Source organism: Microtus ochrogaster, unplaced genomic scaffold (assembly GCF_000317375.1).
Source record: "Microtus ochrogaster isolate Prairie Vole_2 unplaced genomic scaffold, MicOch1.0 UNK1, whole genome shotgun sequence".
Classification (NCBI taxonomy): Eukaryota; Metazoa; Chordata; class Mammalia; order Rodentia; family Cricetidae; genus Microtus; species Microtus ochrogaster.
Window position 1 is genome coordinate 5,015,109 of NW_004949099.1, and position 15,503 is coordinate 5,030,611.

At 45.2% G+C, this 15,503-nt stretch overlaps 1 protein-coding gene across 1 annotated transcript in view; it reads right to left on the reverse strand.

The window, feature by feature from the left end:
• The window catches only part of Nup210 (nucleoporin 210), a 103,475-nt gene that overhangs the window by 71,464 nt on the left and 16,508 nt on the right, over positions 1–15,503 (reverse strand). Inside the window, exons 4-6 of the mRNA XM_005364880.3 lie at positions 6,956–7,052; positions 5,753–5,903; positions 3,967–4,099 (exon numbers count right to left, since the gene is read on the reverse strand). Coding sequence (XP_005364937.1) covers positions 3,967–4,099; positions 5,753–5,903; positions 6,956–7,052 — 381 coding nt within the window. The remainder of the gene's footprint in view (positions 1–3,966; positions 4,100–5,752; positions 5,904–6,955; positions 7,053–15,503) is intronic.

Genomic DNA, 15,503 nt, shown 5'->3' on the forward strand with positions numbered 1-15,503 from the left:
AGGAGGTGGAAACTTGTTTTTTTTTTCCTTTTCTCAATAAAAAAAAAAAAAGAATGAGTTGGACTGGAGAGGTACCTCAGAGGTGCTATGCTGGCTAAGCCTGTGTTCCTGTTTTGTGTTAGAAGGTTCTTACAGCTGGGGCTAAAGAAATAGTTTGGGTATTAAGAGCACTGGCCACTACTCCAAAGGACCCAGTTTCAATTTCCAGCACACATATAGTAGTAGATCACAAGTATCTAACACCCTATTCCGGCCTCCAGACATCAGGCACACAGTGGTGCTTAGATAAACATGCAAGAAACACCCATACACATTATATATCTAATAATATAAATATGCATACACATATATACATACACACATATATTTTAATTAGAAGGTTCTGGGGGCAAGAGAAGTGGCTCAGTGGTTAAGAACACTTGTTTGATTTATTCCCAGCACCTACATGGAAGCTCATAAATCATCTGTAATGCCTGTTCCATGGGATCCAATGTCCTCTTCTGCCCTCTGCAGGAACACATATGGAGCACATACATGCAGGCAAAGCATTCATACACATAACTAAAAGATTTCTGCAGGTCATCCAAACTGTCAACATCTATACTCAAACCAAAACATTCATCTTGAAAAGCTGCTGTAAATTCAGAATTTCTGACTGGGAAGGGGTGCCTCTTTGATCACTTTCAATGAATCTTCATGCTTTTCTATTTGAGACAAGGCCTTGATCCATAGCCCAGGCTGACTTTGATAGCGTATTGTACCCCAGGATCATCCATATTCATGATCTGCCTGCTTCATCCTCCTGAGGGCCTGATCAGAGACACTACCATGACCGGCCACAGATTTCTTTAATGTGAAAGTCTCAGTAAAATTCCCAATTTCTAGACTTCATAAATTTATGAAAGAAAATATAAATTAATATAAGTTGGATATTAATTTCCAAACAGGAAATGGGTAAATCCAGCTCTGGAAGTTAAAAGATATGCCAACAACTAAACATGATAAAAACACTCAAAAGACAGTGATGGGGAAAAAAGACCATATGAAGAAAATGGCGGGGGCGCCACCTGTGTACTCTGCTCCTGGTAAACCAATGCTGGCAGGCTATTTCCCAGGGCATCCTCCAGAAGCCTCTCCATGCCTGGCCAACATCATCAACCATCACATAGGCATGTGACCAACTAATGAGAGCAGGGGACTCGCCTCTTTCTGGCTCTGGGATGTCTCTCCTGGGCTGTTACCCTCAATTTCTACGGCAGATGAGTCACCAAATCTCCAAAGTTTCTGAACCTTTGGTAGGTCCAATTCTCTGAGCCATGAACCACTATGCTAGCTATTTACCAAAAGGCCCGACAATAGAAATTTGAGGAAGAAAAGGGCTTTGGGCTCACAGTTTGAAAGGTACAATAGGGGAAGTATGAGGCGGCTGGTTACACACATCCACAGTCAGGAAGCAGGGCCGGGTGAACTTGGGTGCTGATTTATGATAAGCTCCTTAATATACCAGGCCAGTGCCTCCCAGCCATGCTGGCTTCCCCTCCTCTCCCAACCTGGCCAGTGTCATCTCTAATGGACCCTGTATAGTAGACCATCTCCACCTTATTGCTAGAAGAAATACAAAGCCCAGACACTATCCTTAGTATGTTTTCTTGATTTTCTTTTGAGGGGACAGCAGCAAAAAGATAATACTCAGTTGGACTCTATAGTTCTGTGGCCTTCAGGTTTTCCTCTGTGTCCCTGCCTACACCAGGGGGTCTTCAAGAAGCTCACCTCCCAGGACTGCCAAGTCCTAAAAGGAAGAGTTCTCAAAACTATTCTGAACTTCAGAGGTGCTCAGTCCTAGTGAAACACTTTCGGCAATGTCCACCTGTAGGTACAATTTCTTCTCCAGGGGAATGTAAGCAAAAGCCACCTTTCCTTCCAAGAGCCCAATGAAAAGCCGAGGCACAATTCCACCAAAGTTCACTCTGGGGAACCAAGGAGTTTATTGGACTTCCTTACAGAGCACAGGTGAGGAGTTGCTTACAGGGATGTGGGTACTCCTCACGCAACCAGCCCAAGCCTTACCCAGCAGGGTGTTGGCTTTCCTGTAGGCCCATGCAGTTAAGGCAGCCAGGTGGCAGGAGCAGCTGGATATTCAGGTGAGAAGTCCATGTGCCTTTCCTGTTCTCTATGTGGGATGTAAACTGTAAGTGAACCTAGCTGGGATGATCTTTTGCAAGGAGCACAAGTGAATGTCCCAAGATGCCAGTTGCTTAGCTCAGAGGACAACCACAACGCTACCCTTTCCAGGTCCTCATCCTTTAAGGCAATGCCTTTCCTGATCTGTGTCCTTGCAGAATTTTATACAAGCCTGCTTGTGTTCTCTGGCTTTTCGCTCTCCCAACCATGTTCCTTCTTACGATGTCACACTGGCGACCACAGAACTCCACTTATAACTGCTTCACCAAGTTCCAGAAAACCTTGCCACAGTCTTAGAACCATCCTTGTCCTTCCATAACTTCTTTCCTCAGTCAAAGGTAATATCCAGCTTTGACAGGACCCTTGGACTGGGCTCCCTGCACATCCTCTTGTACAGTATCCTTACCCTGACTGGACACCACTCAGAAGGCTGATCCACCTGCTCAGCATGCAGCAGACACTCACAAAACACAAGCTTGCTTCTCTCTTTGTCCTCAGAGAACTGGATACAAAAGCAGGAGGTAGAGCGCTTCAAATGGACCAAGCAATACCTACTCCAGGATGACTAACCAGACACCGCTGGTGGTTCATAGACGTGGTACCTCTCAGGTTCCCATCCATGAACGGCTATGCAACCTAGAATTCAATGTAGGAAACTGTAGGCCTTAAGTCTCTTGTAGGTAGCAGCATTTATAGGCCTCTTAAATGCCACCTGCCACTCTGGTGGTCACCTGGGGAGTCATGTGCTGAAGCCCTTAGATGAACAACCCTGAATGCAGCACACTAGTCTTGAGGTCCTCTGAGCACTGTGTTCTGACAACATACTCCTGCATCTATGAACTACATCGCCAGGATTTCTAGGAGAACCAGCTCATCCACCCTCACCTAAAATACAGTACCCAGTACCATAGAATTTCCAGAATAGCTCCACTCTTGTCAATTATGTTTTTTCTCACATTCTGAGTAGAAATGGTCCACCCAAGACAAAGCTCAACTTTGCTCATCAGTCAGAGGCAGGCCATGGGCACAACCTGGTCCAACGTGAGCCATTAGGTCTGGAGTTGCTCTAAATGCAGCCAGAAGAATTGAAAGCAGGGACTCAGCTATAAGCACACCCGAGTTCACAGCACTCTTCATGACAAAAAAAAAAAAAAAAAAAAGATGGAGCCATGCCAACTGTCAAAGGACAGACAGATGAATAAAATGTGGTCTGATACCTCAAGGACTAGATGGCAACAGACCTTGAGGACACAGGCAATAGGATTCCAGTTGCAGAACAAGTACACAGGATTGCATGTAACTGAGGTCCATTAGACAGTGGTTAGTGGGTGTTGGGTGTGAAGAAGAGGGATGGGGTGTGTTTAATGAGGACATTGAAAAAGTTCTGGAGATGGATGGAGGTGACAGTTACAAAGTGCTGTGAAGGAATGTAACGCCACAGATCTGTACACACAAAAGCTTTATGGCAGTGAACTTCCTGTGCCGTGTATTTTATCACAGTAAGAAACAGGGAAGTGGTTGAAGAGAGAGTTCAGTGGTTAAGATCACCAGCTTCTTTCACAGAGGACCCAGGGTCAGTTCCCAGTACCTATACAGTAGCTCACTACCATAGTGGCTAACTCCAGTTCCAGTGGATCCACTGCCCTCTTCTGGCTTCCACAGGTACTGTGTGCACAGAGGCCGCCCCTCAATATTCAGGCAAGACACTCATATACATAAAAAAATAAAATACTTTTTAAAAGAAAGAGGGAAACATCTAACATGACTTCTGAATCATAAACGTACCTGTAATTTTCCCTTGCCTGATCTTCTGAACCTTGTAGCGAATGGACGTCCCCACCAGCAGGTAGACATCATAGGCTGGATTCAGAAGGATATTCTCCAAGATCAGCAGCCTTACCTCCGCAGGGCGAACATTCTTAGCACAGAGAAAAGGAGAAAGAGGGTGAGGTGGGGTGAGGAACCGGAGCAGAGGAATTGTGGGTCAGAAAGGTTTAAGGCTTTTTTGGTTTTGGGGTGATAGTGGTATGCTCTGTGGCTACATGTGCGTGTGCACGTGTGTGCGTGCGTGTGTGTTTTAATAATATGGGTGTGGTGTTTAGAATGCATGTGTGTCTGTGCACCACATGCATACCTCATTCCCACTAAGGCCAGAAGAGGTATTGGATCCTCTGGATCTGGAGTTACAGATGGTTATGAGCTACCACGTGGGTACTGGGAACCAAACCCAGGTCCTCTGCAAGTGCTCTTAACTGCTAAATCATCTCTTCAACCCATGGTTGTTTTGTTGTTGTTGTTGTTTGGTTTTTTTTTTAAACATTTATTTTCTCGTAAATTATGTGTATATATGTGTGTCTCTGTGTGTATATACTACATGTGTGAGTGTGCCTACGGAGGCCAGGGGCTACCCTATATCTAGATTCTGAGCCACCTGATGTAGTTATTGGGAAATGAACTTGAGCTCTTTGTAAGATCAGCAAGCACATTTAACTACTAAGCCATCTCTAGAGCCCAGTTCGTTATATTTTTATATGGTGCTGGGGACCAATACCAAGACTGGCCCATACTAGGTACACAGCTCAGGTACAGCTAAAGCCCCAGAACTGTTTAATTTTTTGACTTCTGAGTATGTCCTTACTGAGACATGGAGAAACAGGATATCACTTGTAACCCTACAGCCTAGACCCCAGGAGAATCCCATGGGTATGGTACCAGGATGCACTCAAAACTGTCACTGAAAAAACATATGACTACTCACTGTACCTTTCCCATGTCCTATCTTGATATAAAGTGACAGTAACTACACAGAAAGAAACCAGAAGAGCCAAGAGCAATGTCTACAGATGCTGTGGCTACCAGTGCTCAGGCTCTCACTCCACAAATGCTCAGAGGTCCAGGATGACCAGAAAGGGGACTGCTATGTGTACTCAGTTCCTACTCCCTGGTCTCTTCCCCAGCTCAACCCTCAGGTCCAGTCTAGACCTCAGGAGCAACCTGAGAGACTAAGCAGAAGGATGACAGGGTCTCCTGTCCAGTTTACCCTGGGTGCCAGATTCCCCAGGAGCTGTGGCTTTCATTGTCGGAGAAAACTGATGGCAGAAATGATGCTTGTTGACAGGAATGACAACAGACCTAGAGTTTTCTGGGTGGATTTATGGCCATCTTCCATCTCCATAGATTTGCTTCAGTACCCCAATGGCCTACACAGGTCTGGACACAGGGCAGGTGCTGCCTAGCAAGGCTGGTAGGAAAAGCCTTTTACTAACTGGGAAAAGGTGGGGAGAAACAACCATCCACAAAAAGCCATGAAGCCAGTCTCAGATGGTAGGTGTGCCCCTGCATCAGGATGGAGAGCACTTCCTGGAAATGAGGTATCTCCTTCAAAACTGGGGAACAGATACTGTGACATCTGTGACACTGACTCCTGGAGCCTCGGCCTCCCTTCCCTATGCCATGGCTCACACATCAAACAAACAGAAAGACACAGAAGTCATAACTCCCTCGAGCCCGTTCTGTAGTCCACTGTCATCCTTACCCCACTGTGGGGACAGCACAGTGAACTTAGGCCCACCTTGTAGACAGCCTCCTGAATGCGAGCCTTGAGCTTAGAGCTTCCAGTCTTCATCCCAGACACTAGGATGGTATCGCCCTGCTTGGCTGCCTTCTCCATCTCTGAGATGTAGGAAGGCGGGATATACGTAGATTCCAAGAAGGTGAGAATTCTGAAAGGAAAATGCATCATGAGACCTGAGCATAGAGTTTCTCAGAACCCAGTGTGGCATTCATTATTATCAGGGTCTCCTCCTGACAGACCCCTGAATAAGGGGTGCTGATGTCAAAAACCATACTGCCTGAAAACATTAGAAACACATCTTTGCCACTGTCTGAGTCAGAGCAGCAATGTGTCTGTGGAATACACCTGATCTTGGGAATGGACACTCTATCAACACTGGAATTTGAGACAATCAGCTGAGTCCACAAGGAAAACTCACATTAAAAGGCAAACCCAAGGCCCCAACTCAAAAAGGGTCATTAATGCTGATCAGCTCAGCAGAAATGTCACATAGTGAACCCTGCTGGCTTATGTGTCCCTACATTGTCTTTCTTTCAGCCAGCAATTTACAACAAGCCCCCTGCTCTGCCCAAAAAGGAGCAGCCTGCAGGACACGCTTACTGCCTCCCCAGGATGAATCCCGCGCTGTGCTAAGCTGTGGTTAATCATCCAATAGCTCAGTAAAAGAGTGCAGCCTAGTACGCACACGACCTAGGTCCCATGCCCAGGACCACACCAGCATCAGACACACACCACCTGGACTGTCATTTTCATAAGTGTCAAGACCCTGAAAAATCAAAGAAAGACCAAGGGATTGTCCAGGCTGACAGGGGAAAAAAAGAAAAAGGAAAGTGACAGCATGTAGTATGTGACCGTGGGTTGCTAGTATACGTTCTGAAGATAGCATGCATATGGGTGAACTTCCTGATTTTTTTAAAAAAATATTTACTTTTATTTTGATGTGTGTCTTACCTGCATATATCTGTGCTCCATGTACATGCAGTGCTTGTGAAGGTCAGAAGAAGGTGTGGATCCCCTGGAACCAAAGCTACAGACAGCTGCTTGCATGCTTGGGAAGCACTAAACTCTTCCCAATCAATCACTGTAAGCACCAAGCATCCTGAGAGGTGTCCTAGCCTCTTCACTAACAGGAGAAAGCCTAAGGACTCAAATTTCTGCATCCACTCAAAGGTAGCCAGGCCTTGTCACAGAGCCTCTTACCGTAGGGCATTGTGAGAATCTGAGAATCCGTTGGCCTCTGTATCCTTCACAATTGTCCAATCAAAGACCAGCCCTGCCAGGGTGCTGAAGGTATTCCCTGTAAAAGAATTTAGAGGCAGAAACGCATGAGTTTGCTCCCTAGAGTCCAGGGACAGGGAGATGACAATTCTGACGACTACATGAAGACACAACGCTCAGCACTACACCCCTGCAAGGTACATACCATGACCTCTTTTTCAGAAAGGGGAAACTAAGGCTCAAAGGAATGGTGGTACTTGCTTCTTACCATAAAGGGCTGAGCCAAGATTTGAACTCAGGCCTGTCCCTCCCCACTTAACCTTGAACCCTCTGTAGGTGTAGACACCTTAGGAGGCCACTGACACCTAAGCTATTAATCCTCCTTCTTGTCATCTCCTGAAGATAGAATGCCTCCCTTCAAGGTACAGGAGCATGGGAATGCATCTCAGCAGCAGGGGCCACAAAGGGAGAGCAAGGCAAAGCTCCTCACCTTCCTGGAGTCAAGAATTAAGGACAGAGGGAAGAAATGGAGACAAGATACAGAACATAAGGGCATGCTCTCAATGGCTGTTCAGCCTGGAACCATCTCCTGACTTTGCAGCCTGTTGAAAGCTCATGAAGCCATCAACTGACAAGGTCAGATCCTTCATGACCCATCTCGGAACACTCCTGCACATGTACCCAAGTCAACAAGAGTCTATGAGAGACAGTTCAGACCCAAATCATAAAATAGGATATTACTTAGTCAAACCACCCTGGAATCTCATGTTCTCCACCCAACATCTCAAAGGCCAAATCAGAGGCTAGAGGGCTGACTCAGGGGTTAAGAGTGCTGACTGCTCCTCCAGGAGATTCAAGTTTGGTTCCCAGAATCCACATCATGTGGCTCATAACCGCCTGTCACTCTAGTTCCTGGAAATCTGACGCTCTCTGGATTGTGTAGGCACCTGCATGCAGGTGGTGTAGCATGAAAACTCGGGCACACACACACACATATATATAAATACAGATTAAAAAAAAAGTCTTTGTTTTTAAAGCCCAAATCAAACTACACTTAGCAAAAAGGCCAGACAAAGATGGTCTTGGCCTTTACTTCCAGGGAGACTAGAAGAAGGGGCCCTCTTCTTAAAGTTCCTTGAGCATCTTTCCACATCTGGACAGGTAAGCCTCATCCAGAAAGGGTGAGGGTACAGAGAAGTGTTGAACAGACAAAAAGCTATGGTTCTAAAACGCTAAGGAAACCCTTGGACCAAAGAAGCTTGTTTCCCTAACACCACGAGGCAGATACTGAAATCCACACCTTGAATATGCATGGCAAGGACATCAAGGTGCTCTCATCAACCCAGCTGCTTTCATTGCATGGGGGCTGAGCCCTTTCTACCACACCCCAGAGACAAGGTGCACACCACCTCACAGCGTAGTCCCTTTCTGGGACACAGCTGGAACCACAGGAACCTCTTTTGTTTTCCGCCCCATGGAAAGCCCACACCGCCCCAGGCTAGTCCGTTTCTAGCTCCTCATGGCAGAACCAAACAGGCTGACCCTGTAGGATGCTGATGAAAACAAGAGGATAGAGGATACCTTATGACCCATTTAGGTTATATAATCACTACTAGCCATTCAATATGATAACCTAATGGGTAATCTACTTCCTTGACCATGGCATTTGCATTATCAAGAGTACTCTAGGAGTTCCTCCTGCCTCACTCCAGACTCCTTTATCTATTATAAAATGGGATCAACAACTCCATCCTATGGATCTACTGGATCAATTCAGGAAAGTGTCTCCAGTGGGCCACAGAGATGGCTTAGTGATTAAGAGCCACTTAGAGAGGTTATATACTTAGAGAGGATCTGAGTTTGGTTCCCACCACCCACACTGGTGAACAGTTACCTGTAATTCCAGGTCCTAACCTCCAAGAGTACCTGGAGGTCACAAACCCACACATACACATAATTCAAAATAAATCTTAATTAGTGGGGGAGGGGGAGGGAAATGGGAGGCAGTGGCGGGGAGGAGGCAGAAATCCTTAATAAAAAATAAATAAATAAATAAATAAATAAATAAATAAATTTTTCTAGCTGGGAAAAAAAAATAAATAAATCTTAAGACAGAAAGTGTCCTCAGTGAGCAAGAGGGAGAAAGTGTCTCCAGTGAGCAGGAGGAAGAGGAGGGCAGGAGAGGCAGACACCCCACAAGAGGCCTGTCTCATAAAATAGGGCAGCACTATGGCTCCTGGGTTGAGTTGTTAGCACCTCTCTCACCCCACCCTGTTTCCCACATTCACAAGATTAGAGGAGACTCCCAGAGTAGGAAGAACTTCTTAAAGTTTCACCAAATCGGAAGGATGTGCCTGGGGAACTGACTAGAATTTTCCAGGCCCTCTGTATTTGCAGATGTCTTTTAAGCAAGGCAGTAGAAAGTGCCAGAAGGTTAAACAAACAAACAAACAAACAAACAAACAGGAGACCCTTCCAAAGGTATGGAACCAGCTGAGGGCATGCTACCTCAGGGAGTGAGCTAGTTGAAAGGTGAGGACAGACCCACAGAGGGGCCTTGAAACCCTGCCCCGTAACTTAGGACACAAATGGGCCAGGAACAGCCAACTACTGGTTTTTCCCACTAGCCATTGCACCACCAAATGGCATCCCACCTGGGTTGGGATGTAGAGAACTCAAGTCACATCCTTCCTTCCTAAATGGGTGGCCCTTCCCTACACATGCACCCAACTCACCCCACCAGGAGTCTACAGGGAGAGGGTGTAAATGGTTAAGAATGAGGAAAGGGAACAGGAGGATCCAGGGAACCAAGAGTCAGAGGGAAGTGGCATAGAAGCCATTCCAGGACGCATGAAGGTGGCAAGGATGCAGCACCCAGAATTGCTAAGGCTCCATGTCACCAGCACACACTCCACTATTCAACCACAGTCCACAATTATGGACTTCCAGAGAGCAGGATTTGAGCATGAAGTATGAAGCCAAGCTGGCCACTTCTGAGCATAGAACCCTGTGGGAACCTGTTCTGTGTGCAGGGTGGACACTGGTTACAATGGCTCCCTTTTTGTGGCCTGCAGTGCTTCAAGAAGGGAGAGTGAGGGAGGGACCACCAAGTAAGCCTGCCCCAGGAGTGACATGGGGGTAGGGTGGGGTTATATGTTTATAAGATGCAAAAGGCAAAATGACCCCACAGATCAGGCCCAAAGTCTTGCTTCTCCACTTGAGAAGTACTTATGAGCAACATGTGTGCAACCCCAAAGCCTCACAGTCAAGAGATATAAACCAGGATCCAGGGGCTGAGAAGTCAGAGGACATACCTCTTCTGTCCTAGTCCATAGGACACAAGGGAGGAGGGTCACAGAAAATCATTATGTAACTCAAATGAACAAACACATGTCCGATGCTCACTGGCTCCAAAGTCTAGAAGTAGTGGGAAGAATAAAGCCAAGAGCTAAGCTCAACAAAGTAAAACAAGCCCTGAACACCACGGCCAGAAAGGCCTGAGAGAAGTCAGCGGGAAAGAGCAAACTGTGCCTGGGAAGCCAGGGCAGACAGGGAGGAGGAACACCCAAACAGAAAGGCCTGGAGGATGCAGGGCTCTGACAGCAAAGACTTGGGCCCAGAACCCCCATCCCAAAGGTACAGCACAAGCAGAGGTATGAGGGTATCTCTGGGGACCTGGAGCATGCTCAGTTCCATTTCACTGATGCGCATGGTACATGAGGGATGGGAAATCACTCTGGAAACACACTGCAAACAACATCATGTCAATAGGGCAATGTCTTGGTCCCCAGCTCTTAAACCATGGCTTGTTTCTATGACTAAATGTGGGGTCCACAAAAAACATTTCTACATAGGGGCAATGACCAGAAAATAATCAAAGCTCAAATGTATAATGTTGTACCCTAACTTTACTGCAACCTTGGTTTTGAACATGCAACATGTGCACTTTGGTAGGCTTTTTGTTCTGTTTTTATTTTTACTGAAACAGGGTCCCACTGTGTTGATCAGGCAGATGTTGAACTCACAGAAGTCCACGTGCTTCTGCTTTCCCAGGGATGGGATTAAAGTCATGGGCAATTACATCTGGCTAACATGAACACTTTGTATGGGGCATTCTACTGTGCTCAGATTTGAAACCACCATGTGTTATAAATGCAATGTTTTAATATATGTACAAAGTTTTCTGTTCTTAAAAATATCATAATTGGGTCTAAAGAAACAGCTCAGTGGTTAAGAACACTGGCTGCTTTTCCAGAGGACCAGGGTTCAATGCCCAGTACCCACATGGCAGCTCACAACTGTTTGTACCTCCTGTCTAGGGGATACCACACCTTCACACAGACATGCATGCAGGGAAAACACCAAAGTACAAATAAATAAATATAATTGTTTAAGAAAAACAAGGATTTTTTTTCCATATTTTCCAGACATGCCTCGACACATATCAAATTGGTTTATCTTTGGGGTTTTATCGTGTTATAATTTTGATTTTAAAAATTGTTCCATGAGGCTAGCTCAGTGGGACATGCCTGTAATCCCAGCACTTGTGCAGTAGAGGCAGGAAGAACAGGGGTACAAGACATCCTCAGCTACAGCAAGTTTGAGGCCAGTCTGAGCTGGCCTTGTCTCAATCCCTCTCTCACCTCGAAATATTGCTATTTGAGTTGCCAACTAAAGCTGCATAGAAAATTGGTATGTGAATTTTGGCTTGGGATTTCTAAAATGGCTCTAAAAGCATTTCTCCCATCTTGCACTATTTATGCAAAGCAACATTTCCAGCACTCAGAACTCAAAAAAACCAAACCATCCATCAGCTCTGAAAGGCATAGCAGACACTCTGTCACTCTGTATCCTACAGAATCAAATACCCAGATGGCATTTATTTCTTTATGTAAAAGCGAGCAAGTACACCCATCTTGTTAGTCTGCAAATTTGATTTTAGCTTTGATAAATGATAAAAGTATACAAACACAAAAGCATTGTTTCAAAATAAATGCATGATTTATTATGAGTAAAAAATGGACTTAATGCTTACTTTGAGGTTTTTTTAAAGATTTACTTATTATTTATACAATGTTCTGCCTGCATGTATGCCTGTAGACCAGAAGAGGGCACCAGATCTCATTACAGATGGTTGTGAGCCCCCACGTGGTTGCCGGGAATTGAACTCAGAACCTCTTTCCAGCAGCAGCCAGTGCTCTGAACCTCTGAGCCATCTCCCCAGCCCTACTTTGAGTTCTTATACACCTGAGACCACATGAAAAGTGCTCAGGAAAAAAAAAGGGGGGCTACAAGAAGAGAATGTTTAAGGGGTCCTGTGACAGTCCATTTTCAGTTTCTAAAATAGAACACATCCATGACAGAGCAATACAATTTGGATCTTGAATTCCCCCAAAGACTTGGTCACCAGCCTGTGGCACCATTGACAGTGGGAGCATGCCATTGCAGGAGATACTGGAAAGCAATAGGGTCAAACAACCATGGACTAAAACTGCTTAACTCATGAGCCAAAGTAAACTTTTCTTTGTTCTAAGTTGATTCTTCAGGTATTTAGTCAGAGTAGAATGCTAACACGGGTAATTATAAAGGAAACCAGTTTGCTTTAGCTCACGACCTAAGAGAATGGATATGCAAAATTGGTTGTCACATCCAGTGAAGACCTCATGTCAAGATACCTCATGAGGGATCAGGGACATGGCTCATATATACAGTACTTGCCTAGCATGCATGAAGCCCTTGGTTTGAATCCCAGCACTACAGCAAACTAGCTGCAGTAGAACATGCCTATAATTCTGTTGACAGAGGTTTCTGTCCCCTCCGGTTCTGTAGCCATTTAGTCCCAAAGAAACACTCAGAGGTCTACATTAATTATAAACTGGTTGACCTAGTAGCTTAGGCTTCTTATTAACTCTTATATCTTATATTAGCCCATAATTCTTGTCTGTATTACCTTGGTACCTTTATCAGTGAGGCGCTCTCATCTTACTTCCTCTGCATCTGGGCCACGACTGCAGAATGACCTTTCCTCTTCCCCAAATTCTCCTGTTCTTATCACCCCACCTATACTTCCTGCCTGGCCAATCAACATTTCATTAAATTAAATTATATTAAAACAATACAACTGACAAATCATTAAAGGGTATAAGATCATTGTCCCACAGCATAATTCCATCACTCTAGATGCAAAAGCAAGGGGATCCAAAATTCAAGGTCATCCTCAGCTACATAGTGAATTCAAGGTCAACCTGGGCTACATAAGACCCTGTTTAATAACAAACATGTTGCTTCAATGTGGTGAAAATAAAGAAGGTTAGACAGGCAGATGGCAGATTTGCCTAGGTATAAACTGAACAAAACAAAGCTAACTAGGCTGATCCAGCAAGAATGTATTGGTCCCTCTTCTGACCGAATCAGCTCTTAAAGGGAACACCACTTCCGAGCTCTCATACTCTGAGGACAGAACATTAACTTGAGTTTCAGGCAGGCAAAGCACATTCAGACCACAGCAGGCAGATGGTCTATGCAGCGTGCAGAGAGCTGCCAACAACCAGGAAAAGTACTGCAGCATGAGAGAATCAGAGCAACAGCAGCATACTCTACCACCTATGGGCCATGTGACCTGGCTAAGTCACCACAGCTTCCTTGTCTATGCAATGAGCATTACCAAACTTGCTTATACCCTGGCACAAGGGCTGGCATCCACAGGCTCTCACACATCTGATAAATTGCAGAGATAGTGTTGAGTAACACCAGGGACCTGGAGAAGACACAACCCTTCTCAGACAGTGAAGTCAACAAAGCTTACAAGGGTCAAGGTCACTCACAGAAGAGATCTAGACCAAAATAGACAACAAAGGTCAAAGCATGTCTGGCTGAGGAAAGCCAATCAGAAAGCATATCACTCAGCTGCTTCTTAAAGATTTATTTATATGTATAAATGCAGGCCTTGTATCAATAGGAGGATGGAAAGTGGTGTCAGATCCCCTGGAATTAAAGTTACAGATGGTTGTGAGCCACTATGTGTGTCCTGGGACTCTAACCTGGGTCCTCTGCAAGAGCAGCCAGTGCTCTTAACCGCTGAGCTATCTCTCCAGCCCTACTCTTCTGGGTTTACTCAAGAGAAGCTAAAACATGTATTTATATAGAAGCTTACAGTGGCAAAGTGGAAACCCAAAATTCCATCAGCTGATGGCTAGAGAAACAACAGTTTGTCCACACAGTGGAATGCTGCTTGACAGTAAAAAGAACAGACTTCTGTCACCTGGTACTAAGCCATGGATTGAAGGCACCAGGCTTAGTGAGAGAGAAGATAGGTCAGAAGGCTGTGTGGCTGTGCCATGTGACTGCACTTCCAGGAAAAGTCCAGAGCAAGCAATGCAGACAGAAACCTGACAAGGGAGGGAGGACTGTGCCAGGGGCTGGGCAGTTGGCAGTTAAGTGTTTACAGGTTTTGGGTTTCTTTCTACACTGATGAAAAGTTCTAAAATTAAACAGTCATATGGTGATGATGGTACAATTTTGTGAATTAAACCAGAACCCACTTTTTAAAAATCTGAATTTAGTTTGGAGAGATGGCTCCCTGGTTAAGAGCACTTGCTGTTCTTGCAGAGGACAGAGTTTGGTTCCCAGCACCCACATGGAGGCTCACAACTCTAACTCTAGCTCCAAGTGATCAGAAGTCCTCTTCTGGACTCTGGGTTCTTCAGATATGTGGTGCACACACATATGTGCAAACACTCATACACATAAAATAAGTAAATCTTTAAAAGAAATTAGAACCAGGTCATTTAATACATAAAAATCTCAGTAGGAATAATCTTTATAACTTCAGATAGAAACAGAGCAGTGGTCAGCAAACTACAACCTGTGGAACAAATATGGTCACTGTTTGTTTGTTTCCTTGCTTGCTTGTTTGTCTTTTGAGACACAGTTCCTCTGGTGTAACCCTGGCTATCACTGAACTCACAAAGATTCATCCACCCCTGCCTCATTAGTACTGGAATTAAAGGCATGCTCCACTACCATCCAGTTCCCTGCCTGCTTTTATAAAATAGCTTTATTAGGACCCATCCACTCACTGCTGCATACCTCTGGCTACTCTGGAGCAACAAGGTCCCAAGTGAAAAGATGTGACAGAGGCCTATGTCCAGAAAAGCTTGGTCCCATTCACTATGCTGCCCAACACAGAACAAGATAGCCAACTTCTGACCCAAAGCAGGACCCCTGCAGTCAGGTCACAGCTCATATTCTGACTCAGTTACAAGACACATCTACCCCACCCTCACCCCAGTATACACCCATGTCTCGTAAAACCACAATCCTCACTACTCACCTCACCATTGTATCTTCCTCGAAAGTTTTAACCGGCACCTTGCACACCCACCTCAGCTGTCCCCAGGGTCTCTGCCCCAACTCTACTATCTCCTAGTGACCTGCAGATGCTTGGGACTGGAAGCAATTCTGATTCAAATCTGGGGATATTTTCTTTTTTTTTTTCTTTTTTCTTTTTTTTTTTTGGTTTTTCGAGACA